A 27889-nucleotide genomic window follows, 5' to 3' on the forward strand; every position below is an offset into this window, starting at 1 on the left:
TGCGATGAGTGTCAAAAATATACATGTTGTGATTGTGCTCTTTTCACTCATAGGTGAGTCATTTGAATGAGTAGTTTGCTCCTTACATATGATAAATCCCTTTTAGTAAGACATCCTCGACTTGAAGTTCAAACCTACATGTAAGTAAGGATTGAGTCGTCGCATTTTTAAATTATCTTTGATGCTAAATTTCGATGTGGAAATCTTAAGAGTTCAAAATCGAAAATAAAAATTGAGATATTTTTGATGTAAGGACAATTTGACTCAAAAAACGAACCCTCTCCTTATAAACTTTAATAGGATACATGATGCATTTTTGGCCGATATATCATGTTCCTATGAACACAAAGTTTGTATACAAATCACATGTTTAATATTTTATTTGTTTCATTTGTACTAGCATTTGTATGATTTGATGACAGGTACCCCCTAGCGCCTTTTTTCGGTGTATACAATTTGATTCACATGGTAGGTATAAGTAAAGAAGCCTCTCTAAAGAGTCGAAAATATTCGAAAGTGCAAACAAGCTTCTGTAGCATCAGTTTTTATACGACTAAATATGAGAAAACCCTAAATACATACATCCATTATCAGATTTTTTATAAGAATATCTATGCAGTCTCTGTTATTCCTCACTTTAATACATTATTTTTAACGCTTTCGAACTGTTCATGCGTTGTTCGGTTTCAATTGATTAAATTTAAACATTGTTATAGATAAATCAGAATAAATTGATATGATTCTTATGGTAGGCCAACATAAAAAGATAAATTTCCTTTTCAAATTGTTTACTTTATATTTGGTAATCAATTCAAATTTGATAGTTTGATAATATTGTGTGTAATTTCCTATTTTCAAGGCTATCCCAAGTCTGACAGTAGACTTATCTCATCATATATTGTGGTTGTTAATTTTTTGTGTGGAATATTTGTTTTTAAATAATTTACATTCGTTTAAGTTGTACCAATTTTTCTGCACCAGATGCACAAAAAGACAACTAATGTCTTTTCGGTGATTATCGAGGCCGAAGTGATTGAAAGTCCAAAGCTTATTAAAAGATGATGAGCTATAAAACAAAAAGGATAAAAAGTATAGACAGGCAAGGAATCAGAGGATAACATTGGGTGGATATACCTAAATTTAAAATAATTGGCCAAATAATGTTACAATAAATCTAATTGACGTAATATCCGTATGTTCACGCCTGTATCGAAGTACTGGCTACTGGACTGGTGAATGTCAATCGACCAGCAGATGCATCGACCAAGAAATAGAAATACCATAAACGGTACTATTAGTCCGGCCGATCGGTGAAAAAATTGCTCAAATAATGAGGAAAGCAACATTTTTTGCTTGATGGTACATTTTTGTGTACTGAGCAATATTAGCTATGGACCCACCTTCAAAATTCAATATGGCGGCTTATTTCAAGATGGCTTCCGTACGTTCTAAAATATTTTCCAGTATTGCACACACCAGAGTGGATTTGATGCTTGAAGCACAAAAATCAACATATTTGAATGACTTGGTGTACTTAGCAAGATTTTGTTTTGATCTCTATCTTTGAAATTCAAAATGGCGGCTATTTTCAAAATGGCTGCCTTGAAAAATAAACAAATATTCAGTATTGAGAATTGACCTGAATATAAGCATTTTATTGATTTATAGTGTCATTTAGTATCTGTTCCAGTTCGCTTGTCATTTCATACACAAAGTAGAAGCTTTCATAAAAAGCTGCATTTGAAGCTTTCATTAAAAGCTGCACTATTTGTTGTCTTGGGTCACAAATAAAATCTGTGATTTGGGATTCATCTGTCTTCAGATATTATTCAATGTCTATCTTATTTCTTAGGGCGCAATATTTTGCAAATTGAGATATTATACTGTGAATTGAGAATCATTTAAACACATATCAGTGAAATTGCAGGAAATGAAGACAACAAGGACAAGAACATTGAAATGGCAGAAACTGAATCACTTGAGGATATGGAGAAACCCACAGCTGAAGACTCTTTAATAGAGGACAGCAAAGAAATGACTATTAAACAATTGTACCAAGAATTTTTAGCAGATAGAAAAAAACCACCTGAGATTTATCGCAATATAAAACAGAGCGAAGCGCGAATTGATAAAATATGTGTTGATCTCATTACGATTCAAGCTGAACAGAAAGAGGCAATGCATATTAATAACGAACAGATGGGAGCAATATCTCAACAACTGCAGCAGTCTGAATTAAGAAATAATTCATGGGGGCTTGAATATATCGTGATTTTACCACGGGTTGGCCCTTTATGACAAATATTTTACCCCTGAGCGATAGCGAGGGGTAAAATATCGGCATAAAGGGACAACCCGTGGTAAAATCTAGATATATTCAAGCCCCCATGAATTATTTCGATTCTGATAGGACACATACGGCAATTCTTTTGGATCGAAGCGCTCTAGGTGTAGGCAAATATTTGCCGTTCCAATAAATAAACGCACTAATAAACTAGCGTAAAAGAACGGAGCAAACTGCATTAGTGACATGCTTAAACTATTTAAAATAATGTATTTAGACAGTTTTGGATGAATTTGAATGATAATTTATTTATATGTTTTATATGATGTACAATAAAGGGCTTTTGCCACATTTTAGCATCATTTGTGTATGTTTCCTTGTGATGATTTTCGGATTCACAAGCGTGTATTTTCCCGTAAAATGCTTACATTCTAACGTCATTGTTCTATGACGTCGGGTATCTCATTCATAAAAAAGCATATGACGTGGGAGTACAATCGGAACAGCACTGGCAATATATTCATATTTTACCACGGGTGTGTACTCAAAGCGTTTGAAGGACGTCATGTTAGAATACAGGATAGACCACAAGGCTAGTGGTAATTGCTTGGCGGAATTAATGGTCAGACCAATAAGATATTCAATGTTGTGGTGAGATGGATGGACAAGCTGACAACAACTGAGGAAGGAGACACAGTTCAATTTAAAAGTGCATTTAAACAGCAGGGTACCTTCCAACAACTGGCATCTGTTGTAAATGGATTAGTGGACAATCGAAATAAAGAAGTTAAAACTCTTGCAATGAACACATCATCTTAGCCAAGAAGACAACTATCCACAAAAGACCTAAATGACACAGACATTAACAACTATAGGTCACCGTACGGCTTTCAACAATGAGCAAAGCCCATACCACAGCCAGTACAACTCAAGTTTACCAAAAGTACACAACAAAATCCATGCCCTGGGATTCCCCAATTGTAGTTCGCATGAACCATCAACCGCACCAACTCTGTTGAAGGTGTCTTCACCTTAAGTCAAAAGTCCTATGTCATGGCCCTTGGTTCTGCATGAGACAGTTCAAATTATTTAACAACAATCTCCATTTAAGAACATACTATAAACCTCTAGTACTAATCAAGGATACCAGCAAAAGGATTATGTGTCTTCTTACGCACACTTACCATCTACTATGAGTCAATAATATTTGGTTCAGGTCAGCACACAATTATAGAAACAATTGGCTGCAAGTGTATTCTATCAAGTTTTTCTAATGCTAAATACAGTGCCTAATTACGGTATTATCCCCGTCGAGTCAATGGCAAATTCCACATTTATCACTCCAATTATGACAACCTCGTCAGCTCCTGTAGCTCTAAAAGGCTTCCCATAAAAGCAAGCTGACTCTACCTACCGATCCAAGAAAGGACAGAGGAAACAAAAAGAGTGTGGCAACATCTCTTCTTTAGACTCCTTATTGGAGAGAGAATATACCTGATGGCAAGAAAATCTTGTTGCAAGGGACCGGAGCCGAAGCCCACAGCTCCCAAAAATGCAAAAACTCAATTGAAGAGGATCCTTGAATTCGGAGACGTTCATTTACCAATTTGAACGAACTGTCGATAGATGACAATTGGAAAACAGGAAAAATGTGTGTAGGCCCCAGATTGCCAGGCCGATGTTGGCTTTGAGTACGCTCGGAAGGTAAACACAGATGATGATTCCAAGGCCTTAAAAAAACATTCATTTAGACCAGCGCTTCAGCAAGAAATACGATCAAACCAGATTGGAACCGAAGCATTCCTCCGAGGTTGTAAAGACAGAGATTTTTCAAGGCATGATCAGTCGGAAACCAGGTTGAAATAGAACAAAAGAATCGAAGCTCTTTGTTAGAGAAGGCGATAAATGTTTACTGTATTGTTTACTATAGTGACAAAATTTTAAAAAGTTAATAGAAACAAACAAAATTGCAATTTTCTTCTCAATTACAAGGTGTTTTATTTTAAAAACACCATTTGCATAAGTTTTCAATTTATCTAGTACATAGTTAAGCAGAACAATTAGATATCAAGTCGAAGACATGGGTATCTTTCAAGTTGGATGAAGAAAATGCATAACCTCCGATTTTTATGAAACAATTACCACGGAAGGAAAACATATCAATCTATTAGTTCAGTAATTTTCGTGTCTGCCCTTCCATTATGTGACTGAAGAAAAAATTTCAAAAAATGGGTAACAATTGTATCGAAAAGAGAAAATCGAGTGCACCTTTTTTATGTTAGGGCGTGTTTGAGTTGAGTATTTTGTCTTGATATCGTACAAAATAAGAATATTTCATACATCGTCTCGCTTCAGATTCTATCATTTTTATATATTAAAGCTACAGGTTGACTTTATAACACAAAAAAATCACAGTACTAAAATATGCAATATATGGGTCAAGTGAAATACCTATCTAATGAGTCACAAAAACAGAGAAACACCTTCTCTAATAGCTATTTTTTTACTGAAAGTACATGATGACAGTCTTTCAAGTTGGATGATGAAAATGCATATCTTCGAAAAATTCTATTTTTTTGTGTGTGATTACTAGGGTGTATAGTCTTCATACATTAAAAAAATCTAGTCTGCCCTTCCACGAAATATTTAATGAGAATTTTTTTAAAAGTTTATGAATTTTCGAAAATTCCACATGACAACCGATTAAACAATAGTTTTAAGTTGAATCAATGCAGACAAGATTATTAACTGATGTTCATTAGCTAGTTGATACATTTGTCTTTTAAAATACAACTGACATATAAGGATCGTAATGGTGCAATGTGGATAAATTTATCGGTTTCCAAGTGCAATATTGGTAGCGTGTCATCCCTACAATGGCTTCCATTTCTACAATTGTGAAAATGAACTGGCATAATGGGGAGATAATTTTGACGAAGTAGACTCCTGACTGATGATATAGAGAGGAACCCAGAAACATTCAACAAGGCGTTAAAACAATTGAAAATCTCATTAGCAAACCAGATCAAAAAGTGCCAATTTGACCATCGACAAGTCTACTTTGCTGATGGCGCAATATCACCGACCGATAACGGAAATATGAGCAGTCCTTTGGATAATGAGGTGCATAACCTAATACAAATTGTCACAAAACTAGCTGATGTTATGCTTTCAACTAAGCATAACCGTGGATTGGCCGATCAATATAACCTCGGTTCTTCTGATCAAATAATCATGGAAGATCACCAGTTCAATGGAAGATCCCCTGATCAATATACACGTGGAAGATCTCCTGAGCAATACAAACGCGGTAGATCGCCAGATAGAAATACACCCAAGTTTAATGCCTATCGATCATTAACAACCCCACTTAGCTAGAGATCACAAAGTCCCTAAAGAAAACGGTTAGCATCTTCACGGATAAACTCCAGAAATCACGGTTATTTCAGAAAACGGTCACCTTCACCAGGATACGGAGCAAATCAAAGTGCAACCCATACAATGGAGTCTTTAAACAGCAAAAGGTTGGGTCAGTAGGCCAACGCACGATTACAAAGTCTATTGGTCATGAAACATCACCTCATCACAAAATCAAACAGAGGCCAATGTCCTCGTCCGATATTGTCATCAGACGAACCATTTGAAAGAGCTTAGCAGTACGAGGTACTATAAATGACCAGAATGTGAGTATGATTGTGGACACTGCTGCAATGATAACATTAGTAAATGAGAAATTAATTTGGGTTTGGGTTAACAGCTTATTATTGGGAAGATTATAAAGAACGACTTTCGACACTAATAGAGTTAACATACAATGGGATGTGTGCAAAGAACCACAAACAGATGATGTTATACTTACGCTAGATAGTTTGGACACACTGAGCGCAGTGATAAACATGAGTACTCCCACAATTACCATCAACAATAAAGGGATAAATGCGGCATTTGTTAACAGTGGAAACGAGATTTCGAATCAGCAAGTTTCCATAAAACGAACTTTCACAGTTCCGCCAAACTCAAAAATGACTGTTACCTTTAAAACTAATAAAAGTGCTGACCAGGAGTGCATTTTAGGACCATGCTCACTGAATAGTTGCGAATTGGTTTCGAACGTAGTTGGAAAGGGACCTATATTAATGTTCTATCGACTCTTTTCAACCTATTTCATTCCAACCATTAAAACTGGGAGCGTTTAAAGAACAATTACAATAACATGTAACATATTGATTAACATGTTGAATTTCAGGTTTTGTATATGCAGTCATATTTGCAAATGTACATGTGTATGTGTTATAGAAATAATCAAATTATTTTTTTGATATCTTAAATTTAATTGATAACAAATTCAAGAACATGAAGTCCATTTTTAAAGAATCATTACTTTAATTTCCGAAATTATATAGAATACCTTGAGGACTATCTTGATATTTATACCATTTTCCCGCCATCTTGAAAATGGTAGCCATATTGGATTTTGCAGAGTGGGTCCATAGCTGAAATCAAAGGGTATATAACCAAGAACTGCTATGCAAAGTTTCATGATTTCCTCATCAAGTGAGCAATTCTGCTCTTTATCTGCACCAATCGGCCGAACTATATTTTTATATTTCTTTGTAAAAGATCTATTGGAACTCAAATATGTATGATTTACTTGGAGATCTTCGAATATGCCAAAAAAAAAAGGAATGTTTAGAGCAATGACATTTAATTCTATTTGAATATAAGATGTTATTTTTTTAGAACAGTTATCATTTATACGGGACATTACCAACTTCTATGTATCATCCTTTGTGATAAGTCTGTAGACTACTGTTTCATATCAATCCAATAATTGTAATACATAGGCGCAGTGGATCAACTTATCTACATAAATAGATAATTTCACTCGTATTTTAGACAATAAGATTTTGATTAATATTAATATAATCTGCTTGTCTTACCTTGTTTTAAGTGAATTTATCTTTACGAATGTCTATTTAGAGAATAAAAGACAACACATGCGTATCTTAAAATAGTTGAACTTCCTTTTTAAAATTGATCGTATTACAAATATAATATTACAAAATGTACCATACTCTTCTAAAATTTCTTTGTTGATTTTAAAAAAATACAGAAATTATTTTTGAAAAAAGATAGGTGACCTTATATCGGATTTGGCTATTTTCCAAGGTCCTTTTGGTCTGACGGCACCCCACGTGTTCAAGTACTTATCCACACTGGCTTTTAAAATATTGATTTGAAGTAGATAATAAATAGCGCTTTTAAAGCACTTAGTTTTAAAAAGCAATTTTGATTATCATCTGATTCCCCAATTGAAGTTCAGAAATCATATTAACTATCTGTTGTTACTCAATGAAACGTTTTATCGTTTTGTTCATTTCACACGTTTTAATCTTTTAGAAATAATAAAAGGTATTCGGTAACAGGGATGTGTGAATGAACATTAAAGAAACAACAACCCATCAAACTGTTTACAACATTAAGATATCCAGAATTAACTAGCCTATTAATGTAATTTATGAAAAACACTACGTCATTTATACGTACAATTGTTAGAACAATTTTTCTCCAGCTATTCACCAATTATTTTATAGTTCTTAACGATTCTTTGTTTATTATGCGATGGGAAACACACATTGTGTCACTGCGACTACTAACAGATCTGTACTTATTGTATTTTTGTTGTTGGGATGTACAAGTACGTATACCCGGCCAATTCCACTCTGTGTTTTTGTTAGATGCATTTCTAAATGTGTCCATCTGATGAGCTAAGCATTTTTGCAACTGATTTGTATAGTTAGTTCTTATGTTGTACTATTATACCAGATTAGGGGAGGGTTAATATCCTTCGAACTTGTTCTACACCGCCACATACTGAATATATGAGCCTGTCCAAAGATAGGAGCCTGTAATTAAGTGGTTGTCTTTTCTTGAGGTGTTACATATTTGTTTTTCTTCATTTATTTTGTACATAATTTAGGCCGTTAATGTTCTCGTTTAAATTGTTAAGACGTTACGCGCGATGTTCGTACATGTAAGCGTAACACAACGTCGCGAATATTTCGCAACGTTTGAACCAAAACTTCAGCAGAAACGTTGTTTTTAAGCCAGTGCGACATTCTTGTAAGACTCCGCAAAATCGACGGTGCTTTTTAACTACTTATTGAAAAAATATATATTTAAGATTTTTGAAAAATTAAGAAAAATAACATTTTAAAAGATCATAAAATTCTATTATTATAAGAGCTCTGATAAGCGAACAATTGACGTAAATTTGAGTTGAGTTCATTTTTACGTCAAAAAATGGCGGTGCGACAATCTTGTAAGCCTTCGAAAATTCGCTCATAAATTACCATATATCATTTTTCAGGATATTTGTCTTTAAATTCATAAAATTAAGCAAATTAACATTGATGTAGTAAAAAAAAATACTGACATTTTTTCATTTTAGATAAATGTTTTTTGATTCTCAAATCTGGAATCCCAATTTTTTTCCCCGTGGGACAGATTTGCCCTTGTAGTATGGAACAATTTTTTTTACTATGACGTCATCATAACGTCATAAAAAATGTATGAAAGACTGAAGGAACCTTTCTGTTAAATAATGGAAAAAACCGTTTTTCAAAATATTAAATAGTTTAGACGAAAATCATAGTTTAGTGGCTGCAATAAATGAAATATGTTACGCGGGACAGCCTAAACATAGCCGGTTTTTAAAAACGAAGCTTGTCGCATGCAGCATAAAAAGATAGTTTCAACAATTATTTTTTTCGTTTTTATTTTAAAAAACATTATTTTTTAAAATACGTACAATAACTATGAATATGATATCACAAAATTATATTTTTTGGACTTGCATCTTGCCAACTACACCGATTTTCCAATGAGGTACGAACACCGCGCGTAACGTCTAAACATTTGTCATTTCGGGGCCTTTTATAGCTGACTATGCGGTATGGGCTTTGCTTCTTGTTGAAGGCCGTATTGTGACCTATAGATGTTAGTTTCTTTGTCATCTGGTCTCTTGTGAAGAGTTTTTCTCATTAGCAATCATAACACATCTTCTTTTTTTGTATATTGTCGCCCTTCCAAATTGAACTCTTCAATACTTGGCATGTTTTCCGTGAATACGTCATAAGTAAGTTTGCAGAAATGTAAAAGTATTAGTGAAAACGGATATCAATAAACATTGAGATCCTTCTGAAAGTTTGAAGTTTCTACTAAACTTTGCAGTGACCTACAGTTGTTAATTTCTGTGTCATTTGGTCTCTTGTTGAGAGAAGTCATACCGCATCTTTTTTTTTATATAAGACCTACATAGTTTTATGTGAAACTAGTTGAAATGTTGATATGGAAAAAAATTTCTTACGAACCAACCTCGCTTTATTTTTTTACTATCTGCATATGGCACATGAACACATCCATATAATTGTTATGTATGATAGTAGATCCGAGGGCTACTCCAACAAATTTAATGATACATATATGCAGCATTTTTTGTAACATAAAGCCCCGGTCACCACAGATCGTACATGTACGATTTTTTGTTGTGGAAGATCTATAAAATAGTTATCGTGGCACTGTCGTGCAAAATGTCAAAAAAATATTTCGAGTATTCACATCAGCTACGACATGTCCACGATGGTTCCACGATGGGAACACGACAGAAACAAATAATTGTAAATGTACGGTCGTGGGTTTGTCGCAAGTCGGTCGTGCAACAGTCAAGCGACAGCTGTACGAAAATCGTGAGTTGTTTGGGCCTATTTTTCAGGTTTTCTTGTCATTGGATGCGCGTGTCACTGTCGTGTCATTGTCGTACGACTGTCGAACAACAGTTGTGGGTCACTCGCGCGTTTGAGTCCTAACTACGAGTATATAAAGAAGGCCCGATGTATTGCGTGACATTTGCCATTTGCTTTTAATATTGCATCAGTGTACTATACTGCAAAAACATCAGGCGTCGTTCGATCCATGACCAAACCCACCAACGTCGGGCGCTTCGCTGGTTCCTTTGCTGTTCACGGACTAGCAGGGCCAAAGTAATCGTTCTGGTGAATAGCCATCCTCTTTAAACGGCAGATGGTATGTTTTTCCAAACATTCATTCCGCCGAATTGTATTCTTCTGTAAAACGAAACTATGTTGCACGACGAACGTACCAATGTCGCTCAACAGACAATTAATGTTGTGCGAGCATCGTACGAAATTTGGTATTCGTGAGACAATCGTTCGACTGTATCACGAGTGTCCGTCCTGTGACAGTCGTGAGATTTTGGTACGACAGTCGTGCAACAGTCGTAAGATTGTTTTACTTAAAATTGTTTATTTTGGTACCCACGACAATTTGTTTATCACACGACAGTCGCACGACAGTCACACGACTGTGGTAAGACACTCTCAAGACAGCCACAACACAGTTACACGATAAAAAATCGTAGAGCAAAAAATGTGCATGTCCAATTTTCGTCTCACGATGCTCAAAATATCGTGCGAATGTCGTACGACGATCACAAATTACCCCCGATTAGACCACATTTTATGTCGTGGCGCTGCATAGATGTGTCGTGGGTTCGTTGTGACCAGGGCTTAAAACACCAGACTTCTTACTTGAGCGACTCAACAGGTACCACAGGATCTGCTCACCCTTCTTAAGCACATAAGAACACCCCCAGTTTTTTGTAGGGTTCGTGTTGCTCAGTTTTAAGCCTTCTATGTTGTGTTTGTGTACTATTTTTTGTCTGTTGGTCTATTTCTTGAAAACTTTGAGTGATTGCCTATGAGTCACTTCAGTCTGAATTCGTTTTATAAATATGCCACAAGTATGGGAACAACATCTAAGATTTTCTGCAGGGTATTCCAAGTTCGGATAGCTATTGGGAAGGGGCAAAGCTGGTGTGCCTCAATCCCTGAGTGAGAAATACTGAATATCTGTGTGTGTTATCATGTTGTGACGTTCTAAACTTGTTGCGATGGAATGTAATATAGATAGTATACTATCTTGGAGATCCTTACAATTTTCATTGTAACTCGTCTTTGTTTTAGTGTTGACTATTTTAGTTCCAAGATCTATTTCGAACCATTGTTGTAGGAAGAGATATCATTATTAACAAAAGGTACTGCTCTTTATTGAACACATTCTAGTTAGTATATTTTTTGTTTGTTGTCTGGAGAGAATAGTGTTACTGCTTATTCTACATTTGGTCGGACTAGCATTAGACGTTCTTGTCAAAGTAACTGAATTTCCCACGAGGCGAAGATGCGCAAATCTAGTTTTACATAAATAATACTTTGTGCTGAAGGTGAGGCCCGATATGTTGCATGCTGTATATGTGCTTGACTAATTATCTGGATCTTGAAATCAAAATGTATGTAAGCTCTCTTGTTTGTCATGTTGATGACGTTATATTTATCAAAAATGAATTCTATAAAAGAAAATGAAGACACCAGGTTTATTATATGGCTCTCCAGACGCGCATTTCTTCTACATAATCATCTTAAGCCATATGGAGTATCAAAGTATAAAGCTTCTTGTGTTTTTAAGCTTCATCGACACTGCTGATATATCGATGACAAGAAGCAATTATCTGCATAACATATCAGTAGCCTCTGATGTGAAACATTCTCGAAGGCTTTGTTAAAGTTCATAACTATAACATTATTTGGTTGCTGTCGATGCACCAACAATGTTTGTGATATTTAAAAAAACAGTTGTAATTCACAGAAGTGTGTTTTTCTGAATGTAATGTGTTTCATGAGTACACTAAATATGATGTTTTTTTAGAATCTAACAGCAGACAAATAATAATGAAATGGATTCCGATTGGCAATTATTTGGTAGAATCTTTAGCTCACCTTTGCCAAAAGTCCGAATGAGTTTTTCTAATAATTTGGTGTTCGTCGTCTATCGTTGGTCGTTAACCTTCACAAAATTCTTCTTATATGAAACTTCTCTGTCAAATCTAACAAATGTAGCCACAATAATTAATGAATGTGCTATCTAGTTTTCAAAACGTGTTCAATGATCCTGCCTGGCACGCAACATTGCCGACTTAGCTAAAAATAAAACAAAGTGACAGAATGCACATTTTGTCTATTATCTTGAAAACCGTCATATTAAGAAAAAAATTTGACTAGGCAGAAATGTCTAGAATGCTGAAATCTACATTGTATCTACTGTCAATTTACATATAAACGATTTCTAATATGAGTTAATGACCTTCAATCACAAATGTCACAGTTTTTGTTTTTCATTTTTGTCTATCATCTTAATATTAATACTATGGTGAACAGAAATTTAAAATAGCATAAATGGTCAGCAAGACAAGCTCTACAAATACAAATGAAATAATTGAACATGGTCGCAATCGTCAGTAAACTCATTAATTTAATAGTTTTTAAACAGAAACAATCTGAAAAAGAAATTTACTTATTTGCCTTACATCGACAGCGTTGAATACCACCTGCTTGACACAGTATAAAGCTCTTTGAACTCGGTCGTTGCACCTACTCGCTTACAGCTGTAGCCCTGTTAACTCATAAATGTCTGATTTTTTTACAATACGAAATTGCAGAAAACCATATAGTTTCTATGTTACTTTTAAAAAAAATATCATTGAAATGAAATTATTTTTGTCGCTTATTAGTCATCAGATTACCATTGTGTTACCTGTAATTTTCGTCGACTCGAAGCTTGGATTTTAATTATTTAAATCTTTATTGTTTTGTGAATTTAATTAGTTAAATATAAAAAAAAAAACGTATCCGTTTACATTTATTGAAACAATGTCACCAGTTCTAGTGCATAAACATCTAAAATTATATACTGTATTCGATTAATTGAAACTCACTAAGTTGTCTGTTCTTGTAGGTATAGAAACTATAAATGTTCAGATACAAGCAACACCTTCAGAAGGAATTATTGGACCGACTAGTGTGCAGTTGAGATGTTTTTATACAACTGCGGTAGGAGAATTTGTTACTGGTGCAAATATTCTGGCTAAAATAAATGGACAGTTTAAAACGCTAGCTACATTTTTCCCACCAACTGTTCCATTAAATGCAACCCTAACAACTGATGGCAATTATTTAACAAGCAGAGTGACACTTATCAACCCAACAGATTCATCTTTGACAGCTTTAATACAGTTTTCTGAGATAGCTTGTGAAGATGAGAAGGAGTACATGTGTCAAGTAGCATATGCAGGTTCAGGTGGAAGTGTTTCTGCAAGTTCTGGTGTTGCAAATATTAATGTTAAAGGTAAATAACAAAACACCATCGTCGTTCACAATCTGCTGAATGTTGCCGTTGATTAGTCTTTAAGTCTTGTTCTATTTCACAATGATTGCACGTACACATCATGGCACAGTCATACAATGCATAAGCTAGTAAATAATAGAAAAACACAACAGATATGGGGTATTCTTCCATGACCCAAAATCAGTACACCCACAGCAAAAAAACATACACAACAAGTAAAGGAACAGCACTCTTATTGCTGTTATTCATCTCATAAACCGACTCCTAACACCGACTTAAAAAGAAACAAATACTAAAATGATTTGGATAGACTCTGTAAGATGTCTACCTTATCGGGCCAGGTAAAAAAAAAAGGAACATATTAAATAGTAGTACATATCAAAACAATAGTTCCTACTCGTAAGGGTGAATATTATACTATTTAGTATTTGATTTAGTAAATAAGGTATCAGATGAAAGGTGAAGTATTGGTGACGAGTATATTTTATTCAAAATTGACATGCATATATGGACAATATAACACAATCATATCATTAGCTCTGGTAAGCCCTTAAGCCGACTATCATGCAAAAATAATAAAATAAAATAAAGTAATTTGTAAGTTTGCCAATTTTAATGGCAATTTATGTAAACAGAGGCGTTTGAGCTTTGTCAAAATTTCAAGTTTTCATGATAATAAAAAAAAATTTATATAAATTGTTGAACGATCGTAATTTGGACTATAAGTACATGTATATAATTTTCAAAATAATAGAAAACAAAACACCAAAAGGATGAAACTTGTCATTGAATGGATATTACTTCTTTAAGAAGTCGTCTAACAGTTTGGTGTAGGTAAATAGCAAGTTCATCTCAACATTTTGTACATTTTTACCCTGTCGGAATTTTCTCTATGAGTTTCGGCTCACAGGATAATAGACAAAACAAGCATTTTACACGTATGTTTTTGTTTTAGCCATGAAGGTCATGTTTGTTGACATCGAATACATTTTGTATACAATAATCTCTAGTAATGTTTGAATCTCTTTTGGTCCAGAATTTAAGAAAAAACGATTTCTGTAAATGTTAAATGAAGACGACAAACCACTGCCGTCAAATTATGCGAACATCTAACCTGACTCTATTGGTCAGGTGAGCAAATTAAAATGGTGTACACATATATATATATAAGGTTCATAATCTAACTTGATTTCTGCAATGACTATTTAGAAGCTAAGCGTCTCTCTATTCACCGATGAAGGGAATCAGCAATCACCAAAATATCATAAAGAGACTAACAAACTAAACAAACATAAAAGTTCAGCATTACAATAAGGAATAGCAACTCGATGAATATGCTCGGACGTTAAACCCTCAAAACTTTACCCTAAAACTAAATAAAAGTCAATGGAATTAGCCTAATTAGAATCTAATGCATTTTTGGTAATCTTTTCAAAAACGTACCCCAAAACGTTGTGATTGGTTTAAAACATTCTAAACAATGATAATTCAACCAATGACGCATCGTTATTTTCATTTTGTTGTACAAAGATGGAAATTACCCATAGTCCTTTCAATTCCGAGAAGGTAAATTGAATTCGATGATTTAACGCTCATTTACTACATGCACTTATTATGTAGACGGGCAATAACCTAATCAATTAGTTAATTAACATAGATAGAAAATGCTTACTCAAACAACAGAAGTAGAGATTCATAAAGAAACACATTTAAAGATCAATATAGGGGTGATAATTAAAACATACTGATGCCTTCAACCATTTTCTAAGGGTCGATACATGTTCTGATTAAGAACAATTTTCTTTACTTATTTTGGGAGGACGAGTCTATTTTACAACTTTGCTACAAAACTTACAGTCCTGGTGATAGTACATTTGCTCTGACGGCACAGGGTGGGTGGGAAGGGGGTGGTACTGACTATTCTTTCGGGTATCATGTGCCGACAGCACTTTCCAACCCATTCCCTGTTCTAACCAGAAAACATTGAAAAAGATACCCTGTTCACGACACGCTCAGAAAATGTATACCCTGTTCTAGAACGTATAAAATAGATGCTGTTCTAGATCCGGCGTCTAGACTGTATCTTAAACAGTACAATAAGCGATCATACTTTGTTAACAAAAATATCCTTTTCTCGTATGATAAAGCCACCCTGTTCTAACCATTAGGACATAAAAAGGGACCATGTTTTGCGGCACACTCGTACCACTAAAATATAAGAAGTAACGCCCCCCCCCCCCCCCCCCCCGGAACTAGGACAGGATTATCATCGGAAGGATGCCTTTTCGATACTCGTCACAACCAAGCGATACCCGAGTACTCGAGTACTCATTGGCATACTTAATTACAATCAATAAACAATATCATTCAAAGAGAGAGCGTCGCTGGTAGCAGAAACAACGCGATGAACAAGTATCATCCATCTTCACTTTTTGGTGAATAGTCGGATTCATACAGCATTTCCGTACGTCTATATTAAGTCATACATTTTATATGTCTTGTTTGTACTTCTAAAACACAATGTATAGAACAGAACTAGACACGTTTCACTTCTGGTAAATGAAGTACATAAGGGAAGTTAAAGGGTGCAATTTCAATTCACTAGATATTCAGTCTATTAATTATCATTGAGAGTTCTTTGCATGCTTATAATTCGATAATAAAATTACATCAACATACTTAAGTGCTCATTAAATGTTTTTAATATTTATATAACAGGTAATCCAGAACAACCAGACAGTGTACCATCATATGTACCGTCAGCTGGGATAGAAGAAGGAAATAGTGTTGTCTTTACATGTACTGGTAATGTTGGCAAACCACAAGGCAAATTCAGATGGGTGAGATACAGACGTAACTCCAATGGTGTTGCTATACAGGAAACACCATATGAATCAGAAACTACTACAACTGTACAGATGCCAGGAACTTGCACATTTAACGGTACCAGTCAGCTTACACTGAAGATGGGAAAAAGTGATAATAATGTCGTAGTCAGATGTCAGGTTGTTTATCAAGATGTACCGCAGGGGTCATTATATCATCAGACAGAGGGCGTAAATGTTTATTGTAAGTTGCTAGATAAAAATTTGTCAATGCAGGAGTAAAAATATATCAAATTTCCCAATGCTAGTTTAAAAAAAACATAATAACAGAACTCATAATCATGATAGCAAGGGTCCTTATGTAAAATATCTTTGTACTCATCGATTTTACAATAATACAGATGTTGACGCATTGGTGAGTCAACAAACCTTACTATAAGTTCACACAAATTGAAATTTGCTTGTATTGAGTTGATTATCTTTAAACAAAAATCGGTAAAGCAACATGAAGGGAAGAATAATTTGAAAAAATGGTTAAGTAGAGGATTGCAAATTGATTTGGAATTTGAAGTTTAACAATATTGGTCTGTCTTTATAATCTATAGAGTGTGTGAGAAATTCTATTTCAACAGATTTTATCATTAGTTTACAAGTAGCAAAACAAGGTTTTACAGATAGAGTAAGAAATGTACAACTTAGTAAGTCTCCTGCCAAACATATTAGTCATACTTGTACAATGTTTTTTTTTCTGGCTACAATTTTATCATAGATCGTGTTAGGAATGTACAAGTAACAAAGTCTCCTTCCAATCCATCATTTGCTGATGGAGCAGGGCCAATAACTCTGACATGTACATCAGATGGAAATCCTGCTGTAACAAACACAGGTTATACTTGGTACAAAGAATCCAGATATTATGTGTCACTAGGGACTGGTTCTACATATGTCATCAAAAATGTTGTGGTAAATGACACAGATAACTACATATGTGCCGCACAGAATAGTTTTAATGGACAGACATTCAACATGAAAAACTCGATACACATACAAATAGGTGAGTATTTACACCCACAAACTATAATCCCTACACACCCACAAAGACAGAGAGAGAGAGAGAGAGAGAGAGAGAGAATATTGTTACGGTTAATGAAACAGATTACTACACATGTGTTGCACAGAACAGTTTTATTGGATTAATGTTCAACACATACAAGTAGGTTAGAAAATAGAATATATGGTAAGAAAATTATAAAGAGGGATATGAGAGTTGTTGTTCAGTGTTCAGTCCTTACTGTGACTTTGAGATGAAGAACAGAAGCAAAAGCGCTGTTCCTTTACTTTTGTGATTTTGCTATAAATATGATGATTTTGTGTATTCCTTTCATTCTATTAAAAATAGAATATTTGAAATCCAGATGACGTATAATGTAACAATTCTAATTAAAGGGGATAATGAAACCCCAACAAATCAATGACAACTGTTCATAGATTTGAGGCTTAAAAATAATTATGTTTAATGCTTCCTGGTGAAAACAAATCAAGAAAAGACCGTCATACTCACTTTCTTTCTTAAATGTCATTTAATATCAATGTCGCTGTTACTGTACACATAAGGATACAACTTATTTAGCTTATAGTGGGGGTGAATGAGGAATGCTGATGATGACATAAAGTCTGTCGCATTAAGCCGGCAAGTTTGATTTCAAACATTTATATAATTTTTTTAACAGACTTTACTACAATTGAAACCATGACAACAATACAGACAGAGTCAACTTCTTCTAACCATAGAACATCCAGAATAAAGATTGAAAAAGGTAAAACTTTGATGATTTCTTCAGTTTAATTAGTTTAAACTGTCTTTTATTTAAATAAATTGGATTGAGTTAGGCAACAGGCAAATCATATGTAAACTCTATCTATGATTTCTTCATGGAGGAGGATTTTATCTTATAGTAACTTTTGACGCCTACTATTGTTCACCTTTGATATTTAGTTTATGATGCATATGCTTGTATATATGGATGTACTTTTAGATTTGTCCCTGGGTGTAAATATGCATTACAATTTGCTACATGTATTCAACATTTTATATTATTTATGTTATCAGTGTTATATATTTCCCATTCATGTCATTTTCATACTTCATATTCATATTTCACATGACGATCGACAGCAAAAAGTTTTGCGCTGCGTATTTAGAAACAGACTATAGCGTACGTTATGTTTTGCTACTTAGTATTTTAGGTGCGGCTCTATAGGTATTTAAATCAATACTTTTAAACTCATCATGTATACCAGGATTACAATTTTGTACGCCGGACGCGCTTTTCGTCAACAATAGACTCATCTGTTAGACTTTGACACTCGAATAAAACAAATCAAAAGGCGAAATAAAGTATTAAGTTGAATAAAATTAAAAGGAATGCTCTAATTATATAATGTATCAATATAATTTTTAAACGGTAAATATTTATATTCAAATGACATGAGCTATGCATGGAATCAATGTGAGGCGATACTTACCATATACAAGCAGACCAATTTTGTTCTATGACGGTAATTTTGAGCTACACATCTACTAATGGACTAAACAATAAACTAGTGAGTCTTTTTCAGTTGCCAGACTTATTGACTGCGGTAAATAAAGTACTGATCGAAATTCGCTTGCAGTCAATTAAAATCTGTTCAGTCTATGTTTAGCCTGTTCAGTAATTGTTTTAACCTAAACATTTCAACAGCATCAGTGTTGTTAAGAACTATGTCACTGTTTAAGACTAAATTAATTTACTAGTGATATATAATACAAATAAAGTATTTACTTAAATGAAGTATTCGATCAATATATACCAAGAGGGATGGACGATGAGAGTTGCAGCACAGGTACTTGTAAAAATACTTATTTTAATATCTTCTTTTAAGGATCTTATAGAAATATAGTATTTAGTTTGGCTTGAACACCGCATTTTGTTGTTTTTTTGAAGAGATAGAATCTGTAAATGTCATATTGTAAGTATTTATCGGAACAAATTGTAAATATGGCTAAAAATTTTGTATTTACAGATAAAACAACTTAATGTTTTTCATACAGAACAAGGCCCGTGATTTTATACCGGTAGTACTTCAAGTACTATTTAGTCTTAGTTGTTTGTTTACTTTATTACTTAACCCTGTTTTGTCATCTACATGTTTTGTCATCTACATTCAAAGTCCCATTTTACCTGCGACATATACTAGTATAATAAGACGTAGAATATAGTCATATATGAATCGTTTGAACTGCAAGCAAAGTGATACCTCAGGTATAGATTACCTTAGCTGTATTTGGCAACACTTTTAGGAATTTTGGATCCCAATGCTCTTCAACTTCGTACTTTATTTGGCTTTTTTTTACTTTTTAGGATTCGAGCGTCACTGATGAGTCTTTTGTAGACGAAACGCGCGTCTGGCGTATATATAAAATTTAGTCCTGGTATCTATGATGAGTTTATATACAAAGTACGTCTTTAGAATAGGCATCTTGTGTTATCAAGCACCATCTACCACAGGTTTCAAAAGTCATGATATTTTGTTAGTAAGTGTCACGACCATTAACAACATAACAAAACAATCGGTCAAGTGACAAGACGCATGAAAATCAATAGATTAAAAAAATGGAACTCTATCTAGCTTGCGAAAATAACAATTTCATTTGGAATGCAATATAGTTGGATATATCAACATAAAACAGAAACATCACCTGTAATTCCTGTGATTGCATAATAAAATCCAGAATAGGAAACAAGGATTTTCTTTGTTAATCAACAGTTATACAGGCGGAAACCGGTTGAAATAGAACAAAATAATCGAAGCTCTTTGTTAGAGAAGGCGATAAATGCTTACTGTAATGTTTTAAAAGTTAATGGAAACAAATAAAATGACCATTTTCTGCTCAATAACGAAGTTTTCTATTTTAAAAACTCCATTTGCATAAGTTTTCAATTCATCTATTACATAGTTAAGCAGGACAATTCGATATCAAGTCGACGACATGGGTATCTATCAAGTTGAACGTAGAAAATGCAAAACCTCCGAGTTTTTGTTTTAATTACCACGGACGGAGAACATATCAATATATTAATTTAGTAATTTTCGTGTCTGCCCTTCCATTATGTGTTTCAGAAAAAATTCCAAAAATGGGTAACAATTGTATCGGAAAGAGAATATCGAGGGCACCTTTTAATGTAAGGGCGTGTTTGAGTTGAATATTTTGTCCTGATGCAAACGTGTGAAGAGTATTTGACACATCATCTCGCTTCAGATTTTATCCTTTTTATATATCAAGGCTACAGGTTGACTCTATAATATAAAAACTTTTTAGTCTAGAATTTGTTTAAATGTTTATGAATTTTTGAAAATTCCACCTGACAACCGATCAGACAATAGTTTTAAGTTGACTAATTGCAGACAAGAACATTAACTGATGTTTATTAGCTAGAAGATACATTTGCCTTTTAAAATTCATTTGACATTTAAGGATCGTAATGATGGATAACTTTATCGGTTGTTAAAAGCTAAGTTGGCAGCGCGTCATAATGCCGTCATCCCTACAATGGCTTCCATTTCTACGATTGTAAAAATGAACTGGCGTAATAGGGAGATAATTTTGTCGAACTAGAATCCTGACTGTATATACAAGTGACTGTTATTGTAAAAATCCGTCGTACTATGAATCTGTAAATAATCTGTCATATATTATTACCATTCAAATTTGAAATATATGCCTGTGTGTAAAACATTAGTAGACAAATCATAGTACATTTGTATTCGTTTTATTCGTGGTAGATTTCAATTAAATAAGGTAATATAATGTCAGAGGAGATAATGATGTATGAAAAATCAACGTCCGACAAACGCAAGTCTCTTACACTAACCTTTAAAGCTAGATGAGATGCAAGTGAATGCCCTCCGCCCACTTTCGTTTATATCAACTTAATTCATCTTGACTGTCTTGTGTTTTAGTTGTTTTATATTATATCACTAATAAATCTAATTATGAAATCAAATTTGTTTTAAAGAAAGTTCAACAGCTGTTATTTCTATATTGATTGCTGTGGTAGCAGTACTTACGGTTTTGCAACTTGGAGAAATAGTTGGTGTATACATATTACATAAAAAAGGTATAATATGATATATTATGGAAAAATATATGGAGAAAATACTGAATGACTATCAGTTGAAGAAATTAAGCATGCGAAATCAGTCGACTCTGTTGAAGGCAAACTGAAGTGCATTATGTTGCTACACCGAAATAGAAATTTCACAATATGAAAATTGAATTAACCTGTTTCTTCGGTAGCTTAATCGATATTACTTTATAGCAGAACAGGAAGTTGATGATGGTGCTTGCTTCATTTAATTCTTCTTTTAAAGATCATAAGTAAAGTCTACCGCATACGACTTGAGGAACAACTTGGCATAATAATACAATTGGCGTTCATTGGAAAGCTGACTGGGTGACAAAACTAGTTATGCTAGAACTATAGAAAGGGAACTCTTGTCATGATATAACTTGATGATTTAATTGTGAAACAATATCGGTGACGAAACTTATTAAAAGTTATTTCTTACGGAGAAGATACCTGATTGGTGTACTAGAACATGTGTTCCATGCAGAAATTGTGCTTTAGTTGAGTGATTAAATATATAATTGCATCATGGGAATCAAAATGGGGTTTTCTATCTTGATTACAGTCAATTCAATCAAAGTGCGGAGATCAGAATTATGGAAACAAAAATATCTTGATATTTTGATAGACATCCCGGCCATGTGCGGTTAAGGCTGCGAAAGGTTCATTGAATATCATTTGAAAATGAAATTTGCCTAAAATTCTTGCAGGTTAGGATTAGATTTGTATCGGGACATCAATTGTTTGGTCTCATTTACAATATACTGTAAACCGGGAAATTTTCGCGCCGTCTTTATTTCGCGATTTACTAACACAATCCAAATTCGCGCCGTTTTTAATTCGCGATTTCCCAGTGGCCTATATGAATATTTTCATAAATAATTTGGAAAGTGAACAGCTTCGCATATATCTTAAATCAAATGATAAAATCAATCAGAAATCTTTTGTTGTCGGTTCATTAATGTTTTAGTAGATTAAAAGTTTGCCATGTTTCAATGCTCGTAAAACACATACACAATAACCGAAAAGTACACCTAATTAGGAATGATTTAAATAAAAATCTGTCAGGATTAATGCTAATTAATCGATCTTTTGATCTTATTAATCTTTGTAGTAGATTGAAAGAGGTGATACTTTTATTACTGATTGACAGGTGTCATTAACATAAGTGTAATGAGTGTAGTTTACATAACAATATCCGTAATGAAATTACTGATTTTGAGTTTAAGACATGACTTCTAACATTGTTTTTCATTAAGAGATACAGTTATGATTTCAATTATATATTTGTCGTCTTTGAAATCAGTGTTATACAGTAGTCCTATAAATATTCTATTCATATACGTAGATATAAGAAGTGAGGTATGAGTGCCAATGAGGCAACTCTCCATCCAGGTCATAATTTGTAAAAGTAAATGTAATTATAAAAGTTTTTCCTTGATTATTTTCGCGGTCGTTTTATTTTCGCGTTTCACTTCTTACCGCGAAAATAGCGAAAATAAAACTACCGCGAAAATTTCCCTGTTTACAGTATTTATGAATTTTAAAATCAATACTGGACAGCCATCCACGTTTTCAGGTTTTTCTATATATCCTCAAAAGCACGTACATATATGAGCTACCGGAAATCATAATGTATACTTGCTTATAACCTTAAATGACTGTTCAGCAAAATTAATTCAGAAATTCATGTTTCCGTTATATTCGAAACAACTGCATTTAAGAAGCTTGTGAAACTGACAAAAAATGTCAATATTTGCTGCATATTGTTACAAAATATGGAAACAAAAGTTTCATACATATAAAATCTTTCAAGTCGTCAATTTTACGTGCCTTTGTGGACTTATCGGCGTATACGCTTTCAATGTTCACATCGGGATAACGTACTTTTGAACTTGCTTAGTAACTATATTCTAGTAGATATGATATGAATAACCACCAGAGTACAATGATAACAGATTGCCTATATTAGCACAGAGATATTACTCAGATGGTGATACATTGTCCGTTAAGTTTGAAAATATCAAATATTGCATCTGTTGATGGGTCTTTTCTTGGGAATCAATCTTATGTGTGTTACGTGTCGGTACGTTAATTTGTCACAATAGGAATGATTCTTTATATTTGGTATCTATAGGTCCCAAGCTTTCGTATATAATGGACTGCGTTTAGTGTTAAGATTTCGATTGTGCCCCCGCAAAATATTCATCAAGACTTTGACAGATCATGTATCGAACCCCATATATTCAAAGGTACATATATAAGAAAGAACCTAACTAGTGGAAAACATTTTGTAGCACGTGTAGTGTACTCGTATAAACATTATTCTGTAATTTATTGCAGCATACACGGATAAAAGGTTTATAGTATTTATGACATTTATTTCACAATATCCATGTAAAACCGATAATTTATTCATGCAATCTGAATTTGGAAAGGGGATATACCTTCAATAATACACCAATTCAATGATTAAAAAAGACAATCAGATGCTCACTTACTTCATAGAAAAATTGATGATGTCAAGTTATTAATCTCCTTGAATTTTGATAATCCGAGAAAATTCAATAGATTTATTTTTGTCATATTCAGAAGCTTGAAGTAGTTGTCTAGATAATAAAAGAAAAACGCATTAACAAGTATGGTATCATAAAATTTAGAAAATATATCCGAGTCACGCCATGGAATTCTGAAAACATCTATGAAGATGATAAAAATCTAAATGTATACTAACAATGCATTTATCTTGTAAAAAAATACGGTGTTTATTGCATACATGTACTTGCAATTAAAAAAGCAAAAAGCAAAATCATATCACCATCCGTGATATCTTAAGAACTTCAGTGGTTGAGAATGTACAATTTGTTTTTATTTATTTTTTTCCCGTTTTTATTTTGTCTTTTTAAAATTAAGGCCAGACAACACCTTTGGTAAGATATAAAAAAAGGTAAGTATAAAATATACAGTACAATGCAATTAAACAATAGTAGTACTTGCATCATGCATATTTTCTGACATGCTAAGTATACTTTTTTTTATTATGCAGGGATGGTGCAATTCAAAATCGGAAAAAAGGAAACGTAAGTTGAAAACATTCTATTTTGCTTTCAATTGAATATACATCGTTTGGTATGCCTACAACTGCATCAATCACATTCAGAGCTCTCATAAAAAATAATATCACAAAATTACTGAACTCCGAGGACAATTTAAAACGGAAAATCCCTAATCAAAAGGGCAAAATAAAAAGTTCAAACACATTAACGAATGGACAACAAATGTCATCGTCCTGACTTGATACAGGCATTTACGTATGTATAAAACGGTCGGTTAAACCTGGTTTTGTAGCTAGCTTAACCTCTTACATGTATGACAGTCGTATAAAATATGTATATAAATTAACATATAGGTAGAACTGGATGCATTCAGAAAAAGAATAGGTAATTGAACTTCTTCATCTACATTTATTCCAGGGTTTTCCAGTAATTTATCAAAAAGTCAAATTAAAACTCACAAAACGTAAATGGATGGTAAATTCTTTAAAGATACCAGACGTAAAATTATGTACGCAAGACGCAGCTTTTGTTTACATAAGATTAATCAGAGGCATAGTACGAGGGAAAAAAATAAAACAATAACAGTACATTGTACTTATAACACAAAATAGAAACCTCCAAACTGAGCAGTATGAACCCCTTACAAAAATCTCAGGTGTTCCGGTATGGTAGGCAGATCATATTCCACATGTGGCACCCATCATGTTGCTCATGTCAGTACACACGGTAATAAGTCGTATTTGGTAGGTCACATCTCCACTATCATCTTTAAAACGTATATCTCATAACGGTCATGTCTTGATGGCGTCTGCAAAATTTACGAAGAACAAATTTCAACTCCACAACTTGAAACTCGTTTTTCGGAAAGTAAAATCATTATAAAGTGATAACTTCTTTTCGTTCTTTCCAAGAAATTCATATATGAAGATTAAATCAGCTCCGTGTGATTAAGGAAACATGTCAACAAGAAGAGGGCACAGTTGGTTCCGATGGGACTGCCGATTGTTTTTTTTTAAAAAGTCGTCCCACAAACGCAACAAGTCTGCTGTCAAACAACAAATCAGGCATTTTTACAATGTCAGTTTCAAAGAAAAAGTGTCTAAATCAAAGGTTTTTTTTTTAAAGTACGATTTACCTTAATGGATGTCTAGTCTTAATGTATTTTGATTACTGGTTCAAGTTGTCAGTTTGATAATATAAAAAAGTTAATTTCGGTGAGGCTTAGAAGAATAGACAATACTGGTGAACAGTTGTCTTACTGATAATTAAATCGCGTCTATTTATTATCATTTCTAAGATATAAAACGATTCATTAATATTTATTTTTTAATACTGCTTAACATTTTTGGTATCAACTTTAAAATACCGATAATATCTGTAATCTTGGAATATAGATTTGTTTACGTTTATCTCATGTAAATCGTAATTATTAACTGGTCTCCCTTCGTTGGCTTGTTTTTAAAGAAAAGCTGTACTGGTAGCTAGGGGAAGCTGTTAACAATTAACATATACATTTGTTCGTTTTATGTTTCAGTGTTTATGCTGATGCTAATAACGATAGTTCACAGATACACGTATATAGTACAATGAACAGCGCCGAAGATACTGGGAACAGCCAATATAATGAAATTCACTGATGTTTTTACCTAACGTAGGATTAGAGTAGAGAGGAAAATCTGTGTACCAAAAGTTGCTATTTGATGCCTTTATTTAAAAGGAGTTATACTACTCTTTTAAGGCTGTCATCATTTTAATCATTATCACAAAAACATTCATTTAACTAGCGATATTATTCCATATGGCAGAAAATAACATGTATTTACCATTAGTATGACACCGTATAAAATTCATTGCATAGGTTCTAAGTTGACCAAATGTAGGGGATAAAGCGCTAGTACAAACCTCCAACATCCACTAGCAACAAAAGTGTTTACAAATAGGTGCCTCAAATGTTTGCTGCATTCCAATCTCCATGTCGCACTTACGGATGTCTAACTCCAAGTATTGATCAAAGTTTCAAACACATAATCTATCATCACGAGATGGGGTACTTTTACTAGATTCAGAAAACTTCTGTCAAGTTCTGTATTGCTTTTCAACCTAAAAATTAAAAAAAATAGCAAATGCATGTTTTTTGCTAGTCTCAATACAGGTAAAGTAGTATGGTCTGAGTCTAGATGTATGATGCCATCTGTTACTGTAGTTTCTACTGACATTTATCAATGACATTTATCCACTTGCAAAGTTATTGTGTCGACAAAAAAGCACAAATGGATGAACGAACGAACGGATGGACGGACTTAGATATAAGAGTTGACATTTTCTACGCAACAAGTTTTGTCTTCAAAGACTTATCCGAGTCGCTCAAATATAAAAAATAAAAGTTAGAAATACACCTTGACCAACCTATATGGGAAGTAAAGCAACAGACAGCAATAGCTGGTGCATGAAAGGTAAAATCGAGTTTGTGGTATTGTTTTTTATAACTGCTATTTAGTCAGGCAACGGTCAGTTGTTATACATCCGCTTGGTATGTTTAAGCTTTCGATTTTGCAATTTGATTTTAAATTCTCCATTTTGAATTTTTTTCGGAGTTCGGTATTTTAGTTTTTTATATTTGTTTAAGTCCGTGGAAGGACTTATTATTTATTAAGAATGAAAATAGCAAATGTTCCATATTAGTATGTCAGACAGGAACCATAACAACACAAAAAACCATGATCTATATGTTACTTCAAATTAATGATTATGCAGATGCCTGAATGTCTTTGTAAAATATAGAGATCATGTTTTTCTTAAATTAAAGCTGACTTATATTGAAAACCAACTTGTTTCGTATTCCTACTGCCTCTTCTCGCGCATGTGAGGTAAAATTTAATCTCTCTCTGTACCTATGGAATTTATATATCTCAGTTGATGATACACAATATTGCAGAACATGTTTCTAATATGACGGAATGCTCTTCTTTCAAAATCTACTTCTGCATATGATCGATTATGAAAAGGCAATATAATTTTAGATCCAATTATGTTCACTACTGTTCTTCTTTCATTTTAAGTTTTTCTCATTTTTATACATGTAAGTTTGAAAATCTGGTTACATAAAATCGTAATGTATAGCAGAAAATGCTTTTCTTGACTTCACGTCGTTTTGCTTATATTTTTTTAAAAAAAAATTGTAAACCTGGTTTGTATCTTCTATGGATTTGTAAGACAATTTATATAGGGTATGTGTGCTACTTATGGGGTTTGTTAACGACTCAATGTAAATTATATTGAATAAAATGTGATATTGTC

General features: G+C 33.5%; 1 protein-coding gene across 1 annotated transcript; it reads left to right on the forward strand.

Moving 5' to 3' along the window:
- Positions 1-27889, forward strand: LOC143079263 (uncharacterized). The gene is made up of 8 exons (XM_076254502.1): positions 1-53; positions 13154-13543; positions 16262-16612; positions 17138-17422; positions 18099-18185; positions 21426-21527; positions 24583-24616; positions 26127-27889. Exons 1-8 carry the CDS (start codon positions 5-7, stop codon positions 26227-26229), a joined length of 1401 nt encoding a protein of 466 aa, XP_076110617.1. The 5' UTR covers positions 1-4; the 3' UTR covers positions 26230-27889.

Source organism: Mytilus galloprovincialis, chromosome 6 (genome assembly GCF_965363235.1).
Source record: "Mytilus galloprovincialis chromosome 6, xbMytGall1.hap1.1, whole genome shotgun sequence".
NCBI lineage: Eukaryota > Metazoa > Mollusca > Bivalvia > Mytilida > Mytilidae > Mytilus > Mytilus galloprovincialis.

What these genes read in the sequence shown, in the direction of transcription:
- LOC143079263 (XM_076254502.1), top strand. Translation starts at nt 5, where the DNA reads ATGAGTGTCAAAAATATACATGTTGTGATTGTGCTCTTTTCACTCATA. An exon ending in TGCAAATATTAATGTTAAAG is followed by an intron (nt 13,544 to 16,261) that starts GTAAATAACAAA and finishes TTTATATAACAG; the next exon opens with GTAATCCAGAACAACCAGAC. An exon ending in CTCGATACACATACAAATAG is followed by an intron (nt 17,423 to 18,098) that starts GTGAGTATTTAC and finishes TTTTTTTAACAG; the next exon opens with ACTTTACTACAATTGAAACC.